This window comes from Procambarus clarkii, chromosome 19 (assembly GCF_040958095.1).
Source record: "Procambarus clarkii isolate CNS0578487 chromosome 19, FALCON_Pclarkii_2.0, whole genome shotgun sequence".
In the NCBI taxonomy this organism is placed as follows: Eukaryota; Metazoa; Arthropoda; class Malacostraca; order Decapoda; family Cambaridae; genus Procambarus; species Procambarus clarkii.
This window is the reverse complement of record NC_091168.1, coordinates 19,502,992-19,528,912: the sequence shown is the minus strand read 5'-3', so window position 1 is coordinate 19,528,912 and position 25,921 is coordinate 19,502,992. Positions and strand designations below refer to the sequence as shown.

At 41.9% G+C, this 25,921-nt stretch overlaps 3 protein-coding genes across 12 annotated transcripts; 1 reads left to right on the top strand and 2 right to left on the bottom strand.

Annotated features, from left to right (window-relative positions):
- Positions 1 to 2,238: 2,238 nt before the first annotated feature.
- On the bottom strand, positions 2,239 to 7,177 carry LOC123757493 (uncharacterized). The gene is made up of 6 exons (XM_045741167.2): positions 6,515 to 7,177; positions 5,715 to 5,938; positions 5,259 to 5,367; positions 4,628 to 4,768; positions 3,844 to 3,897; positions 2,239 to 2,912 (listed from the first exon to the last, which is right to left on the bottom strand). Exons 3-6 carry the CDS (start codon positions 5,293 to 5,295, stop codon positions 2,539 to 2,541), a joined length of 606 nt encoding a protein of 201 aa, XP_045597123.2. The 5' UTR covers positions 5,296 to 5,367; positions 5,715 to 5,938; positions 6,515 to 7,177; the 3' UTR covers positions 2,239 to 2,538.
- Positions 2,239 to 25,921, bottom strand: LOC123757494 (uncharacterized). Of its 10 annotated transcripts, none has more exons than XM_069327020.1 (10): positions 25,576 to 25,920; positions 24,340 to 24,557; positions 23,763 to 23,859; positions 22,809 to 23,085; positions 20,672 to 22,272; positions 12,365 to 12,570; positions 11,973 to 12,072; positions 11,193 to 11,336; positions 10,720 to 10,859; positions 8,795 to 10,101 (listed from the first exon to the last, which is right to left on the bottom strand). In XM_069327020.1, exons 5-9 carry the CDS (start codon positions 20,736 to 20,738, stop codon positions 10,756 to 10,758), a joined length of 621 nt encoding a protein of 206 aa, XP_069183121.1. In that variant the 5' UTR covers positions 20,739 to 22,272; positions 22,809 to 23,085; positions 23,763 to 23,859; positions 24,340 to 24,557; positions 25,576 to 25,920; the 3' UTR covers positions 8,795 to 10,101; positions 10,720 to 10,755. The 10 variants fall into 10 exon arrangements, 9 of the variants coding, with proteins under 9 accessions (XP_069183124.1, XP_069183121.1, XP_069183122.1 ...); XM_069327021.1 differs by having other exon boundaries at positions 8,795 to 10,062; XM_069327017.1 differs by lacking the exons at positions 8,795 to 10,101; positions 10,720 to 10,859; positions 11,193 to 11,336; positions 11,973 to 12,072; positions 12,365 to 12,570 and adding exons at positions 16,568 to 17,694; positions 18,311 to 18,447; positions 18,781 to 18,948; positions 19,427 to 19,523; positions 19,846 to 20,057 and having other exon boundaries at positions 22,809 to 23,110.
- On the top strand, positions 6,855 to 8,274 carry LOC138366320 (sericin-2-like). Its single transcript, XM_069327349.1, has 2 exons — positions 6,855 to 7,057; positions 7,734 to 8,274. The coding sequence occupies exons 1-2, from the start codon at positions 6,855 to 6,857 to the stop codon at positions 8,272 to 8,274; spliced, it is 744 nt and encodes a 247-aa protein (XP_069183450.1).

The following is a 25,921-nucleotide window of genomic DNA, read 5'->3' as shown; positions in this document are numbered from 1 at the left end:
GTGTTGTAACATTCCTTCCCCCCCCCCCTCTCCCCCCCCCATCCGTTTAACGAGGGCTGTAGACGAGTCCGGTGAAGATTTGTTGCTTGAGAATATTATCATCAAAATGCTATAACTATATACATTTCGTAGAAGAAGTGAGAGCAATTGTGTTGTTTATATTTACTGGTTGTGAAGTGAACAGGAGACGTAGGAGAGACCAGGAGGTCTGGTGGGTAATGCTGAATATATATATATATATATATATATATATATATATATATATATATATATATATATATATATATATATATATATATATATATATAAAGGTTAAATAGTACTCCCAGGAAGATTACCTGTCACTGCTGAGAGCAAGCCTGGAGCAGGTTGAGGCAGGCTGTCACAACCAACCTGTCACAACCTGTCACAACCTGTCACAGGCTGTCACAACCTGTCACGACCTGTCACAACCTGTACAGGTCATTACAACCTGTCCTTGGCTGGACTAGCATACTCACGAGTTAATTAAGATACGAGGTGTCCACAGGTAACGATGGACTGACTAACGAGAACAGCTGTTAGGACCTTGTTGGTGGGTCAATGTCTGTAATTTAAAATATTAAAAATACTAATATTCAGTTAATATTTTATTCATGAAATTTTGCATTTGAAAAAGGTGTGACACATAATACATTGTATAATCCACCCGTACTCTCGACTAATACGTGTCATTATGTATGTTATGGTCTCCAACGTCCAAATTACAAGGTGTTATGGAAAGTATTGACTCACAAACATCCCACGTTTTCTATGTATAATGGGACGCAGAAGCAACAAATAATAATTAATATGAAATATGATATTATTAGCCTAACTTAATACACGTGTGAGAATAAAACATGAAACAGAAAATATAAAATACTGCAACATTTTTCCCTTAAATATTTAAATTAGAAACAGTACTAAGCTTGCAGATGATGAGTCGTAATAACGTGGCTGAAGAATTATACAATTCTGTGTCCGGGTTCTCTTTCTCTGTGTACCACGAACCCATGCATAGTGGCATGTATGTACATTAACTTCTTTTCCTACCATCCTCCTTCTGTTAAGAAAAGTGTCCTTGTCTCTCTCTTCCTCCGCGCTCTACGCCTCAGCGACCCTCAGTTTTTAGATTCTGAAGTTTCCGTTATCTACAAATTTTTCTCTCGCCTTGTTTAACCTTTACATTTTATCAACTGTGCCTGTTTTATCAACTCTCAAGGTAAACAAAATTTCTTTCATCCTAAACCAGCTTCCAACACTGATACCACTGTGCTCTGCCTTCCTTTCATATCTGAACTCAATACTTTCACTAAGACCTTTCGTCCTCTTGACATAAACCTCGTCTTTTCGACAAACTAACACTTCTTCGTAGTAATCTAGTTCACACTGCTCCTCCTGCTTCTAATGCTGCTGGTGTCTACTCTATTTCCTGTTCGTCTTGTCCTCTCCAATACTGTGGTGACACTGGCCGTACACTGAATGACAGACTTATTAAGGAACACAAAAGAAGTGTTAAGTCTGCAGGCACAAACAATGCTCTCTTCTGTCATGTTAGGGACTCTAATCATCCTATTGATTGGTCTTATTTTAAAATAATATTTCCTGCCTCTACTCTACACAGACGCCGTCTTGCTGACTCAGCTCTGATACACAACCTACCCAACATGAACCTGAGTCCTGGCTTTATTGCTGTGGACACTTCCCTTTCACAGTATATACGTAAATGTTCTAAACTTTCTAACAAACGTGATCTAAAATAAACCTACCCATTCTTTTTCTCTTTCTTTTTCCTTCGTTCCCATTCTTACTCCCTTTATTACCTTCTTATACCTCTTTTTTACACCCATTCCCCTCTCGCCTTACTCTTACCTTCCTCTAAGGTTTCCCTCCCCCCCTCACACCTCCCTCCCTTGCTTTACTCATGCTATTGCCTCCCTCGTCTCATCACACACGACTGGCTAATGGTCCAGGACGGACCGAAACGTCGTCGTCTCATCATCTTCTGGTGTGTGGTTTGGTCAATAATACTAAGCTTAATTAAAGTAACCATCAAATAAGAAGCTTGGCATAAGAATTACAGCTTGTAAATTTGATGTATAATTCTTCATCAGTATGTAATTATATATAATTACAGAAATAATACATAAAAATTACTCTAAGATCACACATAATTATTGTAATAATACACGTATAATTAAGGTAAATAATATATAATTAAGGTAATCAAATATAATTAAGGTAATCAAATATAATTAAGGTAATAATATATAATCACAGAAATAATTCATTCATAATTACAGATATAATACAAAGTGAATACAGTTGAAATACAGCACATCAATGAATAATATATTCGCAATAATGTCGATAAACTGAAGTGAAGACTCAGCAGCGGGTGTCGACCCATTACAGGAAGCAAGAGCTCCGGTCTTGTAGATTCGTTCATCTACCTTGTTTTTATATCAAATTCTTTCTCCCTCTCTCTAGCTAAATTGCTACTCAAACTCTCTCTTCCTAATATTGTAATGAAAGTATGACAGTTGTTTGTGAGCAATACTGGCTATCTTGATATCCTAAACCGGTTTTGCCTGTGAGCTGTTGAATCAGTCTTGTTCTTGCTGAGTGCCGCTGTGCTCGACAGACAGCAGTAACTAACTGTCGGACGTCCCGTCGCTGGACAGCTGCTGCTGCTGTGGCGTGAGGCCGTACATGCTGTTGGTGCAGCTGCTGTGTCGGGATGCTGTGGTCACATGGAGGCCACTCCTGCCACTCCTCGTAGATGTTATCATCGAGGCCATCCGGTAGGGGCGCCCCGCTGCGTGGTGACGGAGGCGCAGCTGCAGGAGGAGCAGCAGCTGCAGGAGGAGGCGCAGCTGCAGGAGGAACAGCTGCAGGAGGCAGACAACCAGACAGTCACACAGGGGGGAACTTGTACATCATTATATATAGAGACAGACAACAAGAGACAGAAAGCGTGAGAGAGAGAGAGAAAGGATTAACATAAAAATAAAACAAACACACAACACGTGTTTACTTAGTCTGACAAACACACAACACGTGTTTACTTCAGTCTGACAAACACACAACACGTGTCTACTTAGTCTGACAAACACACACCACGTGTTTACTTCAGTCTGACAAACACACAACACGTGTTTACTTAGTCTGACAAACACACAACACGTGTTTACTTAGTCTGACAAACACACAACACGTGTTTACTTAGTGTGACAAACACACACCACGTGTTTACTTAGTCTAAACAAACACACAACACGTGTTTACTTAGTGTGACAAACACACACCACGTGTTTACTTAGTCTAAACAAACACACAACACGTGTTTACTTAGTCTGACAAACACACACCACGTGTTTACTTAGTCTGACAAACACACAACACGTGTTTACTTAGTCTGACAAACACACAACACGTGTTTACTTAGTCTGACAAACACACACCACGTGTCTACTTAGTCTGACAAACACACAACACGTGTTTACTTAGTGTGACAAACACACACCACGTGTTTACTTAGTCTAAACAAACACACAACACGTGTTTACTTAGTCTGACAAACACACACCACGTGTTTACTTAGTCTAAACAAACACACAACACGTGTTTACTTAGTCTGACAAACACACAACACGTGTTTACTTAGTCTGACAAACACACAACACGTGTTTACTCCAACTGACAAACACACACCACGGGTGTACTTAGTCTGACAAACACACAACACGGGTGTACTTAGTCTGACAAACACACAACACGTGTTTACTTAGTCTGACAAACACACACCACGGGTGTACTCACGGTGACAGCTGCGACCATTGGTGAACGCGGTGTTCGTAAACTGGGACATCGTCACTTGAAAAATAATAATAATATTAACTATTGTAAATGTTGTAACAATGGTAAAAGTGTTAATAGTTAGGATTTGTTACTAAGTTATAATGTCCACCGAAACTATCTACGGCCATCCCTGCAGTCCCAGTCCCTCCCTACTCAAGTATCCCAGTCCCCTATTGCAGTATCCCAGTCCCTTTTTCTAGTATCCCAGTCCCCTACTCTAATATCCCAGGTCCCCTACTCTAGTATCCCAGGTCCCCTACTCTAGTATCCCAGGTCCCCTACTCTAGTATCCCAGTCCCCTACTCTAGTATCCCAGGTCCCCTACTCTAGTATCCCAGTCCCCTACTCTAGTATCCCAGGTCCCCTACTCTAGTATCCCAGTCCCCTACTCTAATATCCCAGGTCCCCTACTCTAGTATCCCAAATGCTACAGGGGTTTTCTTCATAAAAATCAATGGCTTAAATTTGTGTAAATCCCTTTTTATCTTGGCCAATTTATTTACGTTGATGCTGATTCTAAAGTGATGGAGAACACTGTTTCCCTGATCAACTAGCTTGTGGTACCTATATGCCGGGCTGCCAGCACCAACAGCCTCACTGACTTGATGGTCCCAATCTTGATGGTCCTTGTTAAAGACCGGATCTATCGCATAATAGATACACGAAAGGAAATTAAATACTTGGGAATGTAAATCCAACTAGATTTAACAGGAATGGAAGTTTATATATACATAAATGTGCTTACATTGACGGAGAGTCTTCCTGATGTGGTGTATGTAGGCTCCGCCAGCCATCACCACCACCACCAGCACCACCACCAGCACCACCACCAGCACCACCAACACCACCGTCACCGCTCCTGTCGTGCTGGAGTCCGTCACGACGGCTGGGGACGTATAAGGATAGGCGGCTTGATCAAAGCAACTAAATACGGCTACACGAGGCGCTGAGGTCGGCTCGAGGACGTGTGTGGGTCCCATGAGATATTTTCGTGTCAATTCTGGGACTTTGAATTGTGAAGATGTTTGAATAGATATCCAAAATGTTGGTTAAATTACGAATGACTTGTAGTTGAAGTATTCAGTACTATTGTTTTTAAAGAGGTCCCTAAACAGATATTTGTGATGTTAACTCTGTTTTAAGTGCCAGCGCAGGTGTTTAGAGAACTGTATCAGGTGTAATAGATTGTTGACAGAAATGATGTTGTAAAACAAGTGTGTGAGCTCATTACAGGATGTATATGGAGACTCATGCCAGGTGTATAATACTCAAAGCAGTTGTATTAATCAGAGTAAGATCTATTTAATACTAGCATTAACTACAACATGTTTAAACTTCCTAACGATTTGTGTGGTTAAGTGAACATTTTAACTTACGGAAGCTGTTAGAGTTCTTGCAGTAGATCCATTCCATCGAGGCGCTTGCTGCTAATATTCACACTGGTGATAAGTGACGGTGACATTGCCTGAATGCTTCATATAATATCTGTAATTATGAAGAAGTTAATTTTTTATATCTATATGCTACAAAACCTTCATTATTTTCCAAGTTAAGTCGAATTTTGTCAACGGAATTGTTGCAGAAATTAGCGATTACTGTTCAAGGTGATATGACAAATGACAACTATCACAGGTAAAATTTTATTGGTTATATTTTTTGTGAATTTACATGTATTATTCTGTATTATATGTTTAGTAATATGTTGGTTTCCAACAAAATCGGTTGATGGTCAGACTCCAATTCACAAAAATTTGGGAACTCTCAATTGTCCAGTCAGTAGACAATGTGACCAGTCTCTCATCAAAACAACAACAACAGTGGACAAAGCTTACTCTAAAGTCAGCAGCAGAAAGGCTTAAATATTTCTCCGTATTAGACAAAATTTTCCAAGAGTTATAAAGATCCCCCTTTAGACATATTTGTCGACCAGTGCGATAACTGTAGGCATTAAGCTGAGTGTTCTTCTTCCTCCATCTTCAGCCACAGCCGGAAGTCTGAGTCAGAAGCTGACGTTCGTAGTGAAGGTGTTGGCCTCGACGGGACTGCCCACAGCTCCCTGGAAGAGCCATCTTGGGTCATCTCAAGAACTATAGTGTTGATCTTAGCATGGATATGGTGAGAGGAGAAGATGTAGGGAAGTGGAATGGTGGACACCATTGGGGGACAACGATGTTACAGTGATAATGGGAGTAATGTTAGTAATGATAGTGAGGATTGAGACTTTGAGGAGGATGATGACCTGGACGACGAGGATAGTCATGGTGAGGATGGTGGTGTGATGGTCACATGTTTGACCACATTGTGTGGTATGGGGCCGCATCATATGTGGGAGTGGTTGGTGAAGTCTATCACTGGGATTTTCATTTAATTAGTAATATATATTAGTTTGCTCTATATATCAGTCTCTCTCTCTCTCTCTCTCTCTCTCTCTCTCTCTCTCTCTCTCTCTCTCTCTCTCTCTCTCTCTCTCTCTCTCTCTCTCTCTCTCTCTCTCTCTCTTTCTCTCTCTCTCTTTCTCTCTCTCTCTCTCTCTTTCTCTCTCTCTCTCTCTCTCTCTCTCTCTCTCTCTCTCTCTCTCTCTCTCTCTCTCTCTCTCTCTCTCTCTCTCTCTCTCTCTCTCTCTCTCTCTCACCTTCAGTAGCTCTGGTGAACTTTAGAAGAAACAAAAGAACAATCACGGCCTGGATGATATTATCGCCCATTTCACTATCGTTGTCGCCACCTTCACTATCACTGTCACCTTCACAAAGACTATATTTGCCGTTTTAATTTGTCAAACATTGACAGATCCGACGATATGTACACCTTCCTTGTAGTAAAAGTGACTGTCCTCTGTTGATCCACTTGACTATTCCTGCGACCCGTAAGTAATCCTGAGTCCTCTTCGTTATCCAGTCATCTCTTGTGTCAGACCCGAGACTATTCGGCCGTCATGATGCATCCTTCATTATCCTGACATCCGCAGCGCTAACATGTCTTCACTATCACTATCCATATATCCACTTCTCATATCCAGATATCCACTTCCTAATCGAGGTGTCCACTTCACTGCCCAGATGTCCAATTATCAATGTCCACTTTCACTATCGGGCAGTGTCCACTGCATCATCCAGACGTCTACTGGACTATCCTTGAGCGTGGTTGACTATCCACGTGTCCACACCGTCGTCCCTGCGTATAGTGACAAGAATTCTCCTCACAATGCAAGTTAATTTTTCTTTATCGTGTTGACATTTTGTGAGTTATCACACAGGATGGAAATCCTGTTTGAGTGTGTTTGGGATTCAGCGCACACAGATAAAAACGAGAGAGGGGGGAGGGGAGGGGGAGAGAAAGAGGGGGAAGAGAGAAAGAGAGAGAGCGATAGAGACAAGACAGAGAGAGAGAGGGAGGGAGGAAAGGAGGAAGGGAGAGAAAGAGAGAGGAAGGAGAGTGGAAATTATCTGGAAATGGGGCTAATCCAACATGGTTATGTGACATTAGGAAGAAATATGAGTACAAGAAGCTGGGATATGAAGGAACAGTGCCCAATCACTCTGACGGTCGGGAATCGTACACCAACCTCTTATTAACGAGACCTGTCTCTCTCTACCTGTCCAGGTGGAAGGCGCAGAGAAACGGAGAGAACTCATTAAACAATATATTGGAAAGTCACATTATCACGTTTGATAACAAACTTAGAAAATTTCATCTCATTTTTGTACATATATTTTGTTATTGATATATGACTTTATTGCAGGTTATAAAAATTTGAATTTGAATATTTCTAAGTCAATCTTTAGCTGGAAAGTGTCAAGAATGTTTGCTTTAATTTCTTTAGGGCAAACAATAATTTGTTTGCCCTAACGCAGTAACGTTGTACGTAGTAACGCTAGTACTAACAGTAGTAACGCCAGTACTAACAGTAGTAACGCTAGAACTAACAGTAGTAACGCCAGTACTAACAGTAGTAACGCCAGTACTAACAGTAGTAACGCTAGTACTAACAGTAGTAACGCCAGTACTAACAGTAGTAACGCTAGTACTAACAGTAGTAACGCTAGTACTAACAGTAGTAACGCCAGTACTAACAGCAGTAACGCTAGAACTAACAGTAGTAACGCCAGTACTAACAGTAGTAACGCCAGTACTAACAGTAGTAACGCCAGTACTAACAGTAGTAACGCCAGTACTAACAGTAGTAACGCTAGTACTAACAGTAGTAACGCCAGTACTAACAGTAGTAACGCTAGTACTAACAGTAGTAACGCCAGTACTAACAGTAGTAACGCTAGAACTAACAGTAGTAACGCCAGTACTAACAGTAGTAACGCCAGTACTAACAGTAGTAACGCCAGTACTAACAGTAGTAACGCCAGTACTAACAGTAGTAACGCTAGTACTAGTGTTTAAAGTTACTAGTAATATTATAATATAATTATTATTATATATATTATTGCAATATGAATAGTGTAGTAATAATGATGACATTATTATAATCTTAGAGTTGTGTGTTGTAGTGTGTGGAAGTCCCCGGAGGTCTCCCAGTCCTCCCCTGGGAGGTCCAGTCCTCCCCTGGGAGATCCAGTCCTCGCCTGGAAGGTCCAATCCTCCCCTGGAAGGTCCAGTCCTCCCCTGGAAGGTCCAGTCCTCCCCTGGAAGGTCCAGTCCTCCCCTGGAAGGTCCAGTCCTCCCCTGGAAGGTCCAGTCCTCCCCTGGGAGGCTACCAGCCTGCTGCCACTACTAACAGTAGTGGACATAAAGTACTATCATTAGTGGATAAAGTAGAAGCAGCAGTAACTCAAGCACTTAAGTCTATAACCATGAAAGTTGCGTCATGAAATAACTTTAAAAGTGTCAAGAGTCGCACTTGGTCCAATTTCCCTTCACTTTTATCAACTTTATTGGCAAAGAATTTAAAATTAATAATTACTTTCGTTTGTAAATTTTATTACATTATGAATTTGTACAATAATATAATAATATATAATTCAAATTATCATTATTATACAAGATGTATACAGTAAGAGGTATACACTAAGAGATATATTCATCTTTGATTATATACAATAACAGTTTACATTAGTCATGGACTAAAACAAACTGTTCAGGACTAAAGTTGACTGGTTGGTCGGTAAACTTTTGTGGTGCAATTAATAACCCTCCAGAGGTTGATAGGTCTTAATAACCCTCCAGAGGTTGATAGGTCTTAATAACCCTCCAGAGGTTGATAGGTCTTAATAACCCTCCAGAGGTTGATAGGTCTTAATAACCCTCCAGAGGTTGATAGGACTTAATAACCCTCCAGAGGTTGATAGGTCTTAATAACCCTCCAGAGGTTGATAGGTCTTAATAACCCTCCAGAGGTTGATAGGTCTTAATAACCCTCCAGAGGTTGAATTACCTTAAGCCTAACAAGAAGCTAATAATACAGTATATTTGTCAAAACAGAACTGTACTCATCTAGTTGTGCTTGCGGGGGTTGAGCTCTGGTTTTCTGAGCAATTACCATATTTACTCATAAATATCAAATACTTTTATATAAAACACCATAAACAGTAAAAGATAAAATATAAAACCAGAGAGATACCAAACAGTAATAAAAACAGCATTTAATAGTTAATATAAAGAGTAATACATTACAAAACAGGAGATACAAAACAGCAATAGATACATGACAAAACAGGAGACACAACTATGGACATAATGTATCCTGGTGGAGGCTGTATACCCGGACACCTGATCCTGCCTCTGAGGCCTCGCTCCTACCAGACTGTTAAGTCCACTACGGGCTCACCATAGGCCGTGCTAATTCGAACTTTTTGTTCCAAGTAGCGAATCTTAAACAACAACAACCAGACTGCACTCGCCCATACACTTCTGGCTGGACTCAACACGTGTACACTTCTGGCTGGACTCAACACGTGTACACTTCTGGCTGGACTCAACACGTGTACACTTCTGGCTGGACTGTTCTTGTTGTGCACCGCTGTGCCAGAGAGACAACAGAAACTAACAGATAGGAAGATGGGAAGACCGACTTCCCGTCTTTGGACAGCTGCTGCTGTAGCGGGAGGCCGTACATGCTGTTGGTGCAGCTGCTGTGTCGGGATGCTGCGGCCACAGGCGGCCACTCCTCATAGATGTTATCCTGAAGACCATCCGGCAGGGGCGCCCCGCTGCGTGGTGACGGAGGCGCAGCTGCAGGAGGCAGACAATCAGACAGTCACTCAGTGAAAGCTGCAAAAATAGTATGGAAAGGAAAGGTAACTATTATTAGATAGCGGCAAGCCATTACGACTATATAGCACTTGGAAGGGGTCAAGATAAGGACTTGGGATGGGACGGGGGGAAGGAATGGTGCCCAACCACTTGGTCGGTCGAAGGTTGAACGCCGACCTGCATAAAGCGAGACAGTTGCTCCTCCGTCCAGCCCAAGTGGTTGGGCGGCAAAAGATTAGTTCAAACTTTGATTTGTTTAATATGTATATTGTTTGATTTCTGATGTGACCATCTGAGGCAAGATAGTGACTATTCTGGTGACAGTAACTACTAACTACCACTCAGGCCTTCTCTGATAACACAACTTTCCTACTTCTACCAATATGCCTTCTGGAGATTGTTATTTCCTTGTGTTCTTACAGTGTGTCAGTTACTCCAGGTTCTGTAAGCTGACACAGCTTGGCTGATCATGGACAGTTTTGTCCCTGAACAACAAGGCCAACTGAGGACGACTGTGGATACTAACAGCTTCATTGATCACATAATGATCCTGAAGACACTAGTTAAATACCGGATCCAATACATGATAGACACAAAGACTCCAGGAATGGTAAATATTGAGAGGAATATGCTTACATTAAGGTTGAGTCGTCGTGGAGTGGTGGATGGAGGTTAGACAAGAGTAATCACCACCACCACCACCAGCTCCCCCACCAGCAGCAGCACCAGCACCACCAACACTGCCACTTGTTCTTTGTTGACGACCGGCTTGGTGGCTGGGGATGTAAATTTGTCATGTAAATAAGCTTGATTAAGACTCTATGATTGGGTGTAATATGTGTAGTGAAGTCACTTAGACTCAATGTTAATTTATGTTTTATTCCATTTTTGATGTACCATATTTGTGTACAGAGGTGCCACAAGTAGTGTGATCAGGCACACTGCCAGCTGGGGTTTGGTGCCTACGTCATGCTGCTCACTGTCGACACAAACAGCTTTATTAACCAGATCACCATCCCGAAAACCCTTGTTAATTACCTGAACTATCGCATGAAATTTAAAGGCAAACTGGCAGTTGAACACTGGAGTTAACATAGGAAATTTCTTACATTTATTATGAGTCTTCCTGAGGCGGTGTATGTAGGCTCCAGCAGCTGCCAGCATCACCACCACCACCAGCAGCACAACCACCAGTACCACCACCACCACCACCACAACCGTCATCACTTTGTTGTCGGAGGCCGGCATGACGGCTGGGGACGTATATGTGTATATAAGGATGGTGACTTGATTAACAAGTTACAAGTTCATATGTGTAATTGCCTTGATCAAGCCAACGTCTTTATATACGCTAAGACTGTTCATTTCATAATGAACTGGATTAATTGAATAGTTTATCGCCTCCATGTTACAAGCACAGAGCTCCGTGAGGTGTTCAGAGATGGCTTGGAAGATTCGTGTGGACAGAGTGTGTGGTCAGGTATTGAAAGTCAGGAATAGGCTGTGTTAAGAACGGTATTCCGTATTATGCTAATAGATGGACCTCATAATAGATACTGAAATGTCAAAAGGCGTAATCCATAATAGAAATTATTAAAATACATAGGTCAGGTATGTGGAGATACATGACAGGTGTGAGGAGAGTCTAAGACAGATGTGTGGAGACGCAAACCAGGTGTGGCGAGTCAAATGCAGGTGTGTGGAGAGTCAAAGACATATGTGGGTAGACCCATGGCAGGTGTGTGGAGACACGAGACAGGTGTGTGGAGAGTCAAAGACAGGTGTGTCTGCGTAAAAGAAAACAAAGAAATGTTTGTTCTCAACATTAATTTAACTTTTTGATCTTTCAAATGGGCTGTGTGAAAGATTAAGTGTTCATCTTAACTTACGGAAAGTGAAGGCATTCGGGCAGAAGATCCATTCCATACTGGTGTTGGCCGTAATAATGACTTCTCTTACGATGTCTTTATCGCCAATTCCAAGTACTTGCTGAGGTAATAACATAATTAAAAAGTCAGCGAGAACAGTTATTTGTAATATAATATTAAGTAGTTGTAAACATCCTAAAAGAAACCCAATTATTTAATTACACTGAAATAATCTTAGAGTTTCATTATGTCTGTTATATATTTACTGCCTAATATGTCGCATATAAAACGTTATACTATTGGGTGAGATATGTTGAAGGATGGATTACAGGTGTGGGAACTACCGGAGCTCTCAGCTGACCAGCCAGGACACCTGTAACTCACCTCTGTGTTATGCTGTTGACATGACTTACCTTATTGAGTTTATTGGGGAAACCTGTGTAGACGTCCGTGTTGGACCACACAATCGAATTAGAAACTAAAGTTTCGACGGAGTTCAGTACAAAACTCGCGTTAACCCGAGTGTTCTTCTCCTCCACCTTCAGCCACAGTCGGAAGTCTGGGACAGATCTTACGTTGTAGTGAAGGTGTTGACCTCGATGGGGCGGCTCACACCTCCCTGGAGGAGGCAACATGGGTCATCTGATGGGTTATGGTGGGTGTCAACATGGCTCATCTGATGGGTTATGGTGGGTGTCAACATGGCTCATCTGATGGGTTATGGTGGGTGTCAACATGGGTCATCTGATGGGTTATGGTGGATATCAACATGGGTCATCTGATGGGTTTTGGTGGATCTCAACATGGGTCATCTGATGGGTTATGGTGGATATCATCATGGGTCATCTGATGGGTAATGGTGGATCTCAACATGGGTCATCTGATGGGTTATCGTGGATCTCAACACGGGTCATCTGATGGGTTATGATGGATCTCAACATGGGTCATCTGATGGGTTATGGTGGATATCAATATGGGGCATCTGATGGGTTATGGTGGATATCAATATGGGGCATCTGATGGGTTATGCTGGATATCAACATGGGTCATCTGATGGGTTATGGTGAATATCAACGTGGCTCATCTGATGGGTTATGATGGATATCAACATGGGACATCTGATGGGTTATGGTGGATCTCAACATGGGTCATCTGATGGGTTATGGTGAATATCAACATGGGTCATCTGATGGGTTATGGTGGGTGTTTACATGGGGTCATCTGATGGGTTATGGTGAATATCAACATGGGTCATCTGATGGGTTATGGTGGGTGTTTACATGGGGTCATCTGATGGGTTATGGTGAATATCAACATGGGTCATCTGATGGGTTATGGTGGGTGTTTACATGGGGTCATCTGATGGGTTATGGTGAATATCAACATGGGTCATCTGATGGGTTATGGTGGGTGTTGACATGGGGTCATCTGATGGGTTATGGTGGGTGTTGACATGGGGTATCTGATGGGTTATGGTGGGTGTTTACATGGGGTCATCTGATGGGTTATGGTGGGTGTTGACATGGGGTATCTGATGGGTTATGGTGGGTGTTGACATGGGGTATCTGATGGGTTATGGTGGGTGTTGACATGGGGTCATCTGATGGGTTATGGTGGGTGTTTACATGGGGTCATCTGATGGGTTATGGTCTTTTTCAACATAAGACACAAAACTGCAACAAGACGATCAAGACAGTTTTTAGAAGAGGGAAAAAGAAAGTCAGTGATTGTATTGTCCAGTTAGTTTGATCATTACTCCCGCCGGGTCATGACCTCTTACTCTACATTATTCTGAGTTATTGTGTAAGTGAATGGCCGCGTCTGTGGTAGAATATCAACTCATAACATTATTATTGAATGTCCAGTGTTTAGACCTTCAGACCTGCTGGACGATGGTCGTGGAGCTTGGCAATTACTTTGGTGAGAGAGAGACACACAGCTAGAGGCAATGAGTGAGACGGTGCAGAGAGGAAGATCTTGAATATCATAATTATTTTCTTTGCATATATGTGTCTCCGTCTCTCACGCACTCTCCCTCTGCCTTTAGCTCTCTCTCTCTCTTCGTGTATCTCTTTCTCTCTCTCTCTCTCTCTCTCTCTCTCTCTCTCTCTCTCTCTCTCTCTCTCTCTCTCTCTCTCTCTCTCTCTCTCTCTCTCTCTCTCTCTCTCTCTCTTACCCTCACTAGTTGTAGGTGAACATCAGAAGAAAAGAGAAGAACAATCAACGCCAGTATCACTTTGTCGCCCATTTCACTGTTGTTGTCGTCACCTTCACTATAATTATCGGGAATTGCCTTTTCCTTCTTTATTTGTCAAAACAAAAGTCTCGTTGAGTACACTTTCCTTTAAGTATAATTCACTTCAGCTTTCTTGATTCGTTTCACTGTAGTGTGCTTCCATGCTAGTAATCCCTGAGTTCCTCTCCGTTATCCAGTTCATCAGCTTCGTTATACCACCTACGCTATCCTGATATCCACTTCACTATCAAAACGTATCCTACAGTGTACATGAGTATCCAATATAGACACAAAATGTGTCTATCGAGACGTCCAATCCAATATCCAGAAGTACGTCCCACTATCCAGGTGCGTCCCTTCAGTATTCAGACGCGTACTGTACTATCCAGGAGCGTCGTCCACGTCCCCTTCGTCGTGTCTACGCAGAGCGACAAGGGCCTCTCCTCCTCACACCGTCACGGTCGTCACTGCTTTATCGTGTTGGTATTGTGTGAGTTGTCATCCAGGATGGAAATCCGGCTCAGGGATATGTGATTGTGCAGATATACAGAAATAATGAGATATCTGAGTATTAATCATCTTGCGAAGATAATTTTTTAATTGAGCAATTAAAAAATGATCCAAAATTGGACAAACCATTACTAATATTCGCATTGAATGTCTTTGTTATTGGTATTAAACTGAATGTCTTTGTTATTGGTATTAAACCAGATTCAGTAATATTTATATCCAAATTGCTTTTACAATTTGTTACTGAAGAAGACCTCTCCTAATAAATTTGGTCTCACCTAGTTGTTTATAAGGTATTTGTGATGTCAAGCCTGTGTTAAGAACAGATCAGGTGTTTGGAGAGGTAGAACAGGTGTGCGGAGTGTCAATACATGTGTGTGGACATATGATACAGGCCTGTGGAGACTCAACACAGATGTATTGAGACAGTGCAGGTGTGGGGAGGCTTGATACAGGTGTGCAGATGATGAGTCACAATAACGTTGCTGGAGAAATGATGATCAAACCACACATCAGAAGATGGAGAAGCAACGACGTTTCGGTCCGTCCAGGACCATTATCAAGTCCAGGACCATTATCAAGTCCAGGACCATTATCAAGTCCAGGACCATTATCAAGGCCAGGACCATTATCAAGGCCAGGACCATTATCAAGTCCAGGACCATTATCAAGTCCAGGACCATTATCAAGTCTTGGACCATTATCAACTCAACGTGATTGTGGTCCAGGACGGAACCGAAACGTCTTTGCTTCTCCATTTCCTGAGTTTTGGTTTGGTCATCACCTGATACAGGTGTGTGGAGAGTCGATACAGGTGTATGAAGTGCCATGCCAAGTGAACGAAGATTCTAAGCAGGTGTGCGAGGACACAATGCGGTGTTATCTTGAGATGATTTCGGGACTTTAGTGTCCCCGCGGCCCGGTCCTCGACCAGGCCTCCACCCCCAGGAAGCAGGCCGTGAGAGCTGACTAACACCCAGGTACCTATTTTACTGCTAGGTAACAGGGGCATAGGGTGAAAAAAACTCTGCCCATTGTTTCTCGCCAGCGCCTGGGATCGAACCCAGGACCACAGGATCACAAGTCCAGCGTGCTGTCCGCTCGGCCGACCTCCCTCCCGGTTGTCTGCAACAGAGAAACTCAACAATCTGTGAATACTGAAATACTACAATTTCTACTATTTAAAAAAATGTAATTTCACTTTTTTGAAAAATCATCACATGTATAATTTTATTGATAATATTTACTGTGAATTTACAAGTTTTTCTTCTGTTTTGTTTCATGTTCTCTGTCAAATATTATTTCTCGTAAATTATCAAAGTCAAATAATATCGGTTGAAGGTCGGATCCAACGGACATAAATGCGGAACTCTCAGTTGTCCAGTCATTAACCAATGTGACCAGCTTCTCATCAAAACAACAGTGGACAAAACTTACCTTAAAGTCAGCAGTAGAAAAGCTTATATATTCCACCGTGTTGGCACGAGTGATAAGTTACCCACGGTGGTCTGTTGTTGACTACTGCGTTAAATGTGTCATATTGACCCGAGTGTTCTTCTCCTCCATCTTAAGCCACAGCTGGAGGTCTGGGTCAGAGCTTATGTCGTAGTGAAGATGTTGGCCTCGAGGCGGCGGCCCACACCTTCCTGGTCGAGGCAACATGGGTCATCTCTTGGACTTCTATCTCTCTCTCTCTCTCTGTCTCCCTCTCTCTAGACGGTTCTTGCTGTGTTACTGAGGCAGCCTAACTAGTAATGTTGCTAGTATCGTAACTATTGATATTGCTAGTATTGCAGACAATAAGTCATAATAACGAGGCTGAAAATTAGACCCACTGAACGCACACTTGTGAATATAAAAAAGAGACACATTTGCTTGAATTTTTATTTATTCAGTTAAAACATAACGCAATTACGTGTTATTATATATAATTTATTATTATGTTACAAATTTGAATGTTTTTATTATTTTCCTTGAGTAAATCTTTTATGTTTTTGTATTTTGTAAATATAACCATATATGTCTGCAATCTATATTTAAGAGAGAATGTCTGTCTCTCACTCCGAGGTTCGAGGCCAGTTGCTTGGGATTATCCTCACCCAACTGTGCATGGGGAATGGTCCGAGGTACGGGATTAACATAGGCTTGTCGGAGTCTCCAGAATTAAAGAGGAAGCAGCATGCGAGTCACAGTCTGACCCCCACGACGATTTTACTTATAGTAATATATTATTCAATACCTTCGATAAAATGAGCATTTCTGCTATTCATACTTTTGTCGTAGTAGCATAAAACAAAAGATCCTCCCACAGCTTGGAAAGCTTTCTCAAGCCCCGCCCCGTTTCTCAATGCAAATAGAGTAACTATTATATTTGTATATTAGAAACAGAGACAGAGATAAGTAGGAGAAGGAAGGATAAGGGTGGAGAATGGTTGGGATTGGAGAGAGGGAAGAAAACGGTGGGAGGGTGGGGGGGGGGGTTATTTGAAGAGAGGGAGGAAGAGAATGGGAAATAGGTGGAGAGGAGGAGGAGAGATGAGAGAGAGAGAGAAGGTGGAGAGGGGTGAGAAGTGTGAGATGGAGAGAAAGGTCGAACAGATTTCAAAGGGGTTAGAGGAGAGGAAGGGAGAGAAGAGGAGAGAAAGTTAGAGAGGGAGAGGGGAAGATTGGGGGATAGGGAAAGGGAGATGAGAGATTGGAAGGGGGAGCGGGGAAGGAGGGAGAGAGAGACCCGGGTACCGCCGGGTGCCCTATTTAGTTATTTACATAATAAAGACTTCGTTTGATTTTAGTTTACTTGAAACATCTCCATTTTTAGTTTCTGGATGTTATCCTTGTGTGTGTTTATCCTTGCTGGTGCAGCTGTGGCGATAGCTGGCCGCTCCTGCCACTCCTCGTAGATGTTATCCTGGAGACCATCCTGCAGGGGCGGCCCGCTGCGTGGTGACGGAGGCGCAGCTGCAGGAGGCAGACAACCAGACAGTCACTCAGTGAAAGCTGCACAAAAATATGGAAAGGAACGATAACTATTAGGAGAAAGCGCCAAACCATTACGACTATATAACAATTGGAAGGGGTCAGGATAAGGACTTGGGATGGGACGGGGGAAAGGAATGGTGCCCAACCACTTGGACGGTGGGGGGATTGAACCCCGACCTGCATGAAGCGAGGCCGTCACTCTACCGTCCAGCCCAAGTGGTATGGGCGGCAAAAATTTAGTACAAACTTTGATTTGTTTAATATGTATTGTTTGAGTTCTTATATGACCATCTGAGGCAAGATAGTAACTACCCTGGTGACAGTAACTACTAACTACCACTCAAGTCGTCTTTGATAACACAACTTTCCTACTTCTACCAATATGCCTTCAGGAGATTGTTATTTCCTTGTGTTCTTACGTGTGTCAGTTACCACAGGTTCTGTAAGCTGACACAGCTTGGCTGATCATGGACAGTTTTGTCCCTGAACAACAAGGCCAACTGAGGACGACTATGGACACCAACAGCTTCATTGATCAGATAATGATCCTGAAGACACTAGTTAAATACCGGATCCAATACATGATAGACACAAAGACTCCAGGAATGGTAAATATTGAGAGGAATATGCTTACATTAAGGTTGAGTCGTCCTGGAGTGGTGGATGGAGGTTAGACAAGAGTAATCACCACCACCACCAGCTCCCCCACCAGCAGCAGCACCAGCACCACCAACACTGCCACTTGTTCTTTGTTGACGACCGGCTTGGTGGCTGGGGATGTAAATTTGTCATGTAAATAAGCTTGATTAAGACTCTATGTTTGGGTGTAATATGTGTAGTGAAGTCACTTAGACTCAATGTTAATTTATGTTTTATTCCATTTTTGATGTACCATATTTGTGTACAGAGGTGCCACAATTAGTGTGATGAGGCACACTGCCAGCTAACGTTTGGTGCCTACGTCATGTTCCTGACTCTCGACACAAACAGCTTTATTAACCAGATCACCATCCCGAAAACCCTTGTTAATTACCTGAACTATCGCATGAAATTTAAAGGCAAACTGGCACTTGAACACTGGAGTTAACATAGGAAATTTCTTACATTTATTATGAGTCTTCCCGAGGCGGTGTATGTAGGCTCCGGCAGCTGCCAGCATCACCACCACCACCAGCAGCACCATCACCAGTACCACCACCACCACCACCACAACCGTCATCACTTTGTTGTCGGAGGCCGGAACACTGGATGCATTTGGGTTGTTGGGTGCGGCTGGGGACGTATATGTGTATATAAGGATGGTGACTTGATTAACACAATTACAAGTTCATACGTGTAATTGCCTTGATCAAGCCAACGTCTTTATATACGCTAACCTGATCATTTCATAAAGAACAGGATTGACTGAACCGTTAATTTATCGCCTCCATGTTATAAGCAGAGTCGTGTGAGGTGTTGGGAGAGGGCTTGGAAGGTGTGTGAGGTTCAGGGGACACATTTTAACTATAAACTCTGAGACTTTGAATTATGATTCGTTTGATTGATGTAAAAGTGTCGGGTCAAGTCTTGAAAGTGACGAAGTGGCTGTGTTAAGAACGGTATTCGGTATTTATGTTAATAAGACGGTTCTAAAACAGATGTTTTAAATATCAATATGTCTGTTAGGACAATCTGATGTGATTAGTGTTAGAAAAGGAGGAACATATAGCATAAAGGAAGGAACATAAAGGAAGTGAGCATCTCAACTTACGGAAAGTGAAGGAATTCGTACAGTAGATCCATTCCATACTAGCGTTGGCCCCAATAGTGACGTGACTTATGTTTTTACCAGTAATTCCAAATTCTGTCTGAGGTAATAAAATGACGAAAAAGTCATCGAGAACAGTTATTTGTAATATAATATTGAGTTGTTGTAAACATCCTAAAATAAAACCAGTTATTTAATTACGTTAAACAATCTTAAAGTTTTGTTCTATCCGTCATATATATACTGCCTAATATGTTGCATGTAAAGCTTTATGCTATATGGTGAAATATGTTTACAGGTGACATCTGAAGTATGAAATATGTTGTAGGATGGATTACAGGTGTGGGAACTACTGGAGCTCTCAGCTGACCAGCCAGGACACCTGTAACTCACCTCTGTGTTATGCTGTTGACATGACTTACCATAATGAGTTTATTGGAGAAACCTTTGTAGACGTCCGTGTTGGACCACACAAACATCTGGAACTTAGGAACTGGAGCTGTGCCGGAGTCCAGTAAAAGACTTGTTTTAAGATTAGTGTTCTTCTCCTCCATCTTCAGCCACAGTCGGAAGTCTGGGTCAGATGTTACGTTGTAGTAAAGGTGTTGACCTCGACGGGGCGGCTCACAGCTCCCTGGAGGAGGCAACATGGGTCATCTTGTGTCTTCTTCAACAGAAGACACAAAATCACAACAAGACGATGAAGCAAGGTTTTCAAAATGGAGGAAAAAGTCAGTGGTTGTATTGTCCGGTGAGTTTGATCATTACTCCCGCCGGGTCATGACCTCTTACTCTACATTATTCTTAGTTATTGTATAAGTGAATGGCCGCGTCTGTGGTAGAATATCAACTCAAAATTATATTAATGTCCTGTGTTTACACCCTTCAGACCTGCTGGTACGATTGTCCTGGAGCTTGGCAATTAATTTGGAGAAAGAGACAGAGGTAATGAGAGAAACTTAGACAGAGGTAATGAGAGAAACTTAGACAGAGAGATAGACAAAGCAGAGGGAGAGTAAGAGAGTGCGTGATATACGGAGACGGACAGAGGCAAAGATAATTATTTTGATATTCTAGATGTTCCCCTCTCCACCGTCTCTCCCAGTCGCCACATTCTTGCGCCTCTTCCCATTCTTCTCCGCTCTTACTCCCTTTCCACCTTTCACCCCCTCTTTTCCTCTCGTCCTCTACCCCTATCCACATTTTATTTCCTCTATCTCTCTCTCTCTCTCTCTCTCTCTCTCTTACCTTCACTAGTGGTAAACTTCAGAAGAAAAGAGAGACCAATCACGGTCAGAATCACTTTCTTGCCCATTTCACTGTCGTTGTCGTCACCTTCACTATAATTATCGGGTATTGCCTTTTCCTTATTTATTTGTCAAACACAAAAGTCCAGTTGACTACACAGGGTGTTCACTTTCTTGAAGTAAAATTCACTAAGCATTCTTGATCCACTTCACTGTGCGACCTTCCCGTTGGTAATCCTGAGACCTCTTCTTTATCCAGTTGTCCGATTCGTTATACCACTTCGCTATCCAGACATTCACATCCCGAATAATACACGAAATTTGTATCCAGACGTCCACTGTAATATCCAGATGTTCATCCAACTATCCTGGCTTGTCTACTGGACGTCCAGACGTGTACTGGACAACGCTTGTACGTCGTTCACTATCCACACGTCCACACCGTCGCTCCAACGAACAGTGACCAGGTCTCTCCTGCTCAGAATGTCATCTTCTCTTTTTTCCTTATCTGGTTGACTTTGTGTGTTATTATCTTGGGTGGAAATCCGCTTCACGTGTGTTTTTCACAGCACACACATACACACACACACACACACTCTCTCTCTAAACGGTTCTTGCTGTGTTACTGTCGCAGCCTAACTATAAATGTTGCTAGTACAGTAACCTGTAATGTTGCTAGTATCGTAACTAGCAATGTTGCTAGTATCGTAACTAGCAATGTTGCTAGTATCGTAACTAGCAATGTTGCTAGTATCGTAACTAGTAATGTTGCTAGTATCGTAACTAGTAATTTTCCTAGTATTGCAGGTAGTAAGTCATAATAACGGGGCTGAAAATTAGACCCAACACACCAACACTTGTGAATATAAAATAAGAGACACATTTGCCTGAGTTTTTTATTTATTCAGTCGAGACATAATACAATTACAAGTTTTATAATATATAATGTATTATTATAATACAAATTTGAATGTTTGCATTACTTTCCTTGAGTGAAACTTTAATGTACGTGTGTTTTGTAAATATAACCATTTATGTCTACACTTTATATCTAAGAGCGAATGTCTGTCTGTCTGTCACTCCAAGGTTCGAGGCCAGTTGCTTGTGATTATCCTCACCCAACTTTGCATGGGGAATGGTCTGGGGTACGGGATGAACATCGGCTTGTCAGAGTCACCAGAATTAAAGAGGAATAGGGAGGGAGAGAATATGGGGAGAATAGGAGAGAAAGTTAGAGAGGGGGAGGGAGAAGGGTAGATTGGAGGCTAGGGAAAGGGAGATGAGAGATGAGAAGGGGGAGCGGGGAAAGGAGGGAGAGAGAGACCCGGGTACCGCCGGCTGTTCCTATTTAGTTATTTACATACTAAAGATTTCATTTGATTTTAGTTTACTTGAAACATCTCCATTTTTAGTTTCTGGATGTTATCCTTGTGTGTGTTTATCCTTGTTGGTGCTGGTGTGGCGATAGCCGGCCACTCCTGCCACTCCTGCCACTCCTCGTAGATGTTATCCTAGGAGACCATCCGGCAGAGGCGCCCCGCTGCGTGGTGACGGAGGCGCAGCTGCAGGAGGCACTACAACCAGACAGTCGCAGAGGGAAAGCTGCAAAGAACAAAGAAAGAGATCACACTTTGATTTCTTTCAACTGTGTATTCTTTTTGAGGCAAGATAGGTAACTATCCTGGTGACAGTTAACTATTAACTACCACCCGCGCCTTCTCTGTCAACCTTCCTACTCGGTGCTTCTGTCTGTCTCCCCCTGTCACCCTAGCCACTCTGTCACCCCTGAGCCTGACTCTTGCCACACCAAAGGTGGAGTAGCTGTGGTTGGATAATTACCAGTGGGAATAGCTGGATGTAAATAGGAGCTTCCTAACATGGACCAATATGCCCTCTGGAGATTCCTATTTATTTATGTTCTTTTCATGTTTGTCAGTTGTTTCAGGCTTTATAAGCTGACACAGCTTGACTGATCTAGGACGCTTTGTGCCCCTGATCAGCCAGGTTTTATTGTCAACTGAGGACTGCCACGAGCACGAACAGCCTCATTGATCACATCCTAATCTAACTTAGATTCCGGAACCAATACATGATTCAAAGATTCCAGGATTGGAAAGTATTGAGAGGAATATGCTTACATTAGGTTTGATTCGTCCACGAGTGGTGCATGTAGTCTGCTACAGCTATCACCACCACCAGCTCCACCACCAGCAGCACCTCCAGCACCACCAGCACCCACACTTCTACTGTGTTGGAGGCCGGCTCGGTGGTTACTGTGTTGTTGGAGGCCGGCTCGGTAGTTACTGTGTTGTTGGAGGCCGGCTTGGTCTCCTTACCGGCATCTATGATGGGGACCGGCTTGGTCTCCTTACCGGCGTCTGTGATAGGGGACCGGCTTGGTCTCCTTACCGGCGTCTATGTTGTTGGAGATTTAAGTTAGCTATGTAGATAAGATTGATTAAGACAATTGTAAGTAGGAATTTATCGTGAACAACTAATCTTGATTTGATGTTAGTGCGTCAAGAGATGCCAAGACAACTGGACACCTCTTGGGTTGTGGTAAGAAAGGAATCCAGAATTAATGTTTTAATAAGTTAATAAGGAGGTCTTCGAAACAGATGTTTGAGATGTCAAACTGTGTTGAGAGTAAACCCAGTTCTTTTTTCACTCAGAAACTCAGAAAAGTACAAGAGTTGACTTCTGACGCCTTTTATCAGGCATAGAGTTTACCCTCACATGGCTCATAGTAAAACCATACCCTACTAGTTTTCCTTAGAACGCGACCCCACAACTGGTGTACAACCATATCTCCAATTACTTCTGGGTGAACAGTTAAGGACTGGTGGCCAGTGGATCCTCCGTGTCGAGGCCTTAAAGCAAGACCCGTGACTGGTGCATTACTTCAGCAGTACAAGAACAGGTTTACAGAGCGAGAACACGTGTAATAGATGGTGGAGAGCTTGAAGAAGTATACAACAGGTGGGTAGACACTCAAGACAAATGTCTTAAAGCAATAAATATCTCAACATTAATATAAACATTTTAATTTGGCAATGAGATTTGAGAGTGATGAACGGAGTATCTTTACTTACTGGTACTGAAGGAGTTTCTGCAGACGATCAATTCTATAGGAGCGGTGGCTGTAATTCCCACGCTTAAAATGACCTCATTGGTAATTCCAAGACGGTTCTGAGGAAACGAATCAAGGAAAAGGTGCATAAGGAAAGTTTGTTTTATAATATAATGTTGCTGGAATTATCCGGGAAAGAGAAATATATATGAGTGTATTGTACGGCGGTCATTACAAACATTGTTTACTGTTTATATGTATTGTGTCTCTTTTGTTTGCTGTCTAATATGTCGCTTGTAACACCTGTCTGTGTACTGTCTAATATGTAGCTAGTAACACCTGAGTGTTTGTTTACTGTCTAGTATGTCGCTTGTAACATCTGTTTGTTGTTTGTGTACTGTCTAATATGTCTCTTCTAACACCCGTCTGTTTGTCTTGTGCTCTCCCTCTAATATGCTGCTCTTGGAACCTACTGATATTGGATCAAATCGGCTGAAGGTTGGATTACAGGAGACAAAAATATCGGAAATTTCAGTCATCGGGTTAAGACAGCTGTAACTCATCAATCCTTGTCCCAGTAAACCGGTGTAGACACTCACCGTCACGTTCTGGTTGCTGGGAAAACCTTTGTAGTCTTCAGTGTTGTGCCATAGGAACCTTTGATGAAAGTTTTTTTTTTCGTTATTTGTACCTCTCCCTTGAACATGCAGGGTGACTTGAGTGTGCTTCCTCTCCATCTTAAGCCACAGCTGGAAGTCTGAGTCAGAGCTGACGTCGACATAAAGACGTTGGCCTCGAGTGGCAGACCCACAGCACACTGGAGGAGAGGAAAATAGAGTCATCTGACGGGTTATGGTGGGTGTCAACATAGGTTAACTGATGGCTTATGGTGGGTGTTAACATGGGTCATCTGATGGGTTATTTTGGATGTAGTCTTGCCAATGTTAACATCTTTAAACTCTGATGAAAATGCAATGAAGATTTCGTTGTTTTGTCCTGATTAACTTATTATAATACGTTTAATTTTCTAATGTATTATTTACAGAGAAAATATCATTTTCGTCAAAATAAAATGTAATAAATTTGGTAAGATGATCTTTACTAATCTTACTTTTTTCTCTCTCTCTCTCTCTCTCTCTCTCTCTCTCTCTCTCTCTCTCTCTCTCTCTCTCTCTCTCTCTCTCTCTCTCTCTCTCTCTCTCTCTCTCTCTCTCTATATATATATATATATATATTATATAAATATATATATATTATATATATATATATATATATATATATATATATATATATATATATATATATATATATATATATATATATATATGTCGTACCTAGTAGCCAGAACGCACTTCTCAGCCTACTATGCAAGGCCCGATTTGCCTAATAAGCCAAGTTTTCATGAATTAATTGTTTTTCGACTACCTAACCTACCTAACCTAACCTAATCTAACTTTTTCGGCTACCTAACCTAACCTAACCTATAAAGATAGGTTAGGTTAGGTTAGGTAGGGTTGGTTAGGTTCGGTCATATATCTACGTTAATTTTAACTCCAATAAAAAAAAATGACCTTATACATAATGAAATGGGTAGCCTTATCTTTTCATAAGAAAAAAATTAGAGAAAATATATTAATTCAGGAAAACTTGGCTTATTAGGCAAATCAGGCCTTGCATAGTAGGCTGAGAAGTGCGTTCTGGCTACTAGGTACGACATATATATATATATATATATATATATATATATATATATATATATATATATATATATATATATATATATATATATATATATATATATATATTTACCTTTCTATCTTACCCTGTTTTATTACCTTCACTGGCTGTTATAAATTTAAGAAGGATAAACGCAATTATAACTTTTAAAATCATTTTGTCATCCAGTGCACTGTCACTGTTGACAACTTTATTATGACTCGTTCACTGTATTCTTAAGCAGTTCTGTTCGCTCTGCTGAAGATATTTTCACTTTCCTTCAAGTAAGTTTCACTGTTCCTGCTTGATGTACTTCACTGTCTGTTATACAGTCTTCCGTTTCATTAGAACCGAGACCACTTCACTATCCGAACGTCTTCCTCGTTGTCCAGAATCCGGGTTAACAGCACGAAAACTGACTTCGCTATCCTCGAGCCCACCACCCTGGACTGTCCACTACAGCAT

Excerpts from the sequence above, each read along its gene's own strand:
- LOC123757493 (XM_045741167.2), bottom strand. The coding sequence starts at position 5,295 with ATGGAATGGATCTACTGCAAGAACTCTAACAGCTTCC. Across the intron at positions 4,769-5,258 it reads CAAGAACTCTAACAGCTTCC|CCGTCGTGACGGACTCCAGC; the intron begins GTAAGTTAAAAT and ends ATACGTCCCCAG. Across the intron at positions 3,898-4,627 it reads CAGGAAGACTCTCCGTCAAT|TGACGATGTCCCAGTTTACG; the intron begins GTAAGCACATTT and ends TTATTTTTCAAG.
- LOC138366320 (XM_069327349.1), top strand. The coding sequence starts at position 6,855 with ATGTCTTCACTATCACTATCCATATATCCACTTCTCATATCCAGATAT. Across the intron at positions 7,058-7,733 it reads GTCCACACCGTCGTCCCTGC|TAACGTTGTACGTAGTAACG; the intron begins GTATAGTGACAA and ends GCCCTAACGCAG.
- LOC123757494 (XM_069327019.1), bottom strand. The coding sequence starts at position 20,738 with ATGGGCAAGAAAGTGATTCTGACCGTGATTGGTCTCTCTTTTCTTCTG. Across the intron at positions 20,058-20,671 it reads GAAGTTTACCACTAGTGAAG|GGAGCTGTGAGCCGCCCCGT; the intron begins GTAAGAGAGAGA and ends TGCCTCCTCCAG. Across the intron at positions 18,448-18,780 it reads CGGGAAGACTCATAATAAAT|CCACCAAGCCGGTCGTCAAC; the intron begins GTAAGAAATTTC and ends TTACATCCCCAG.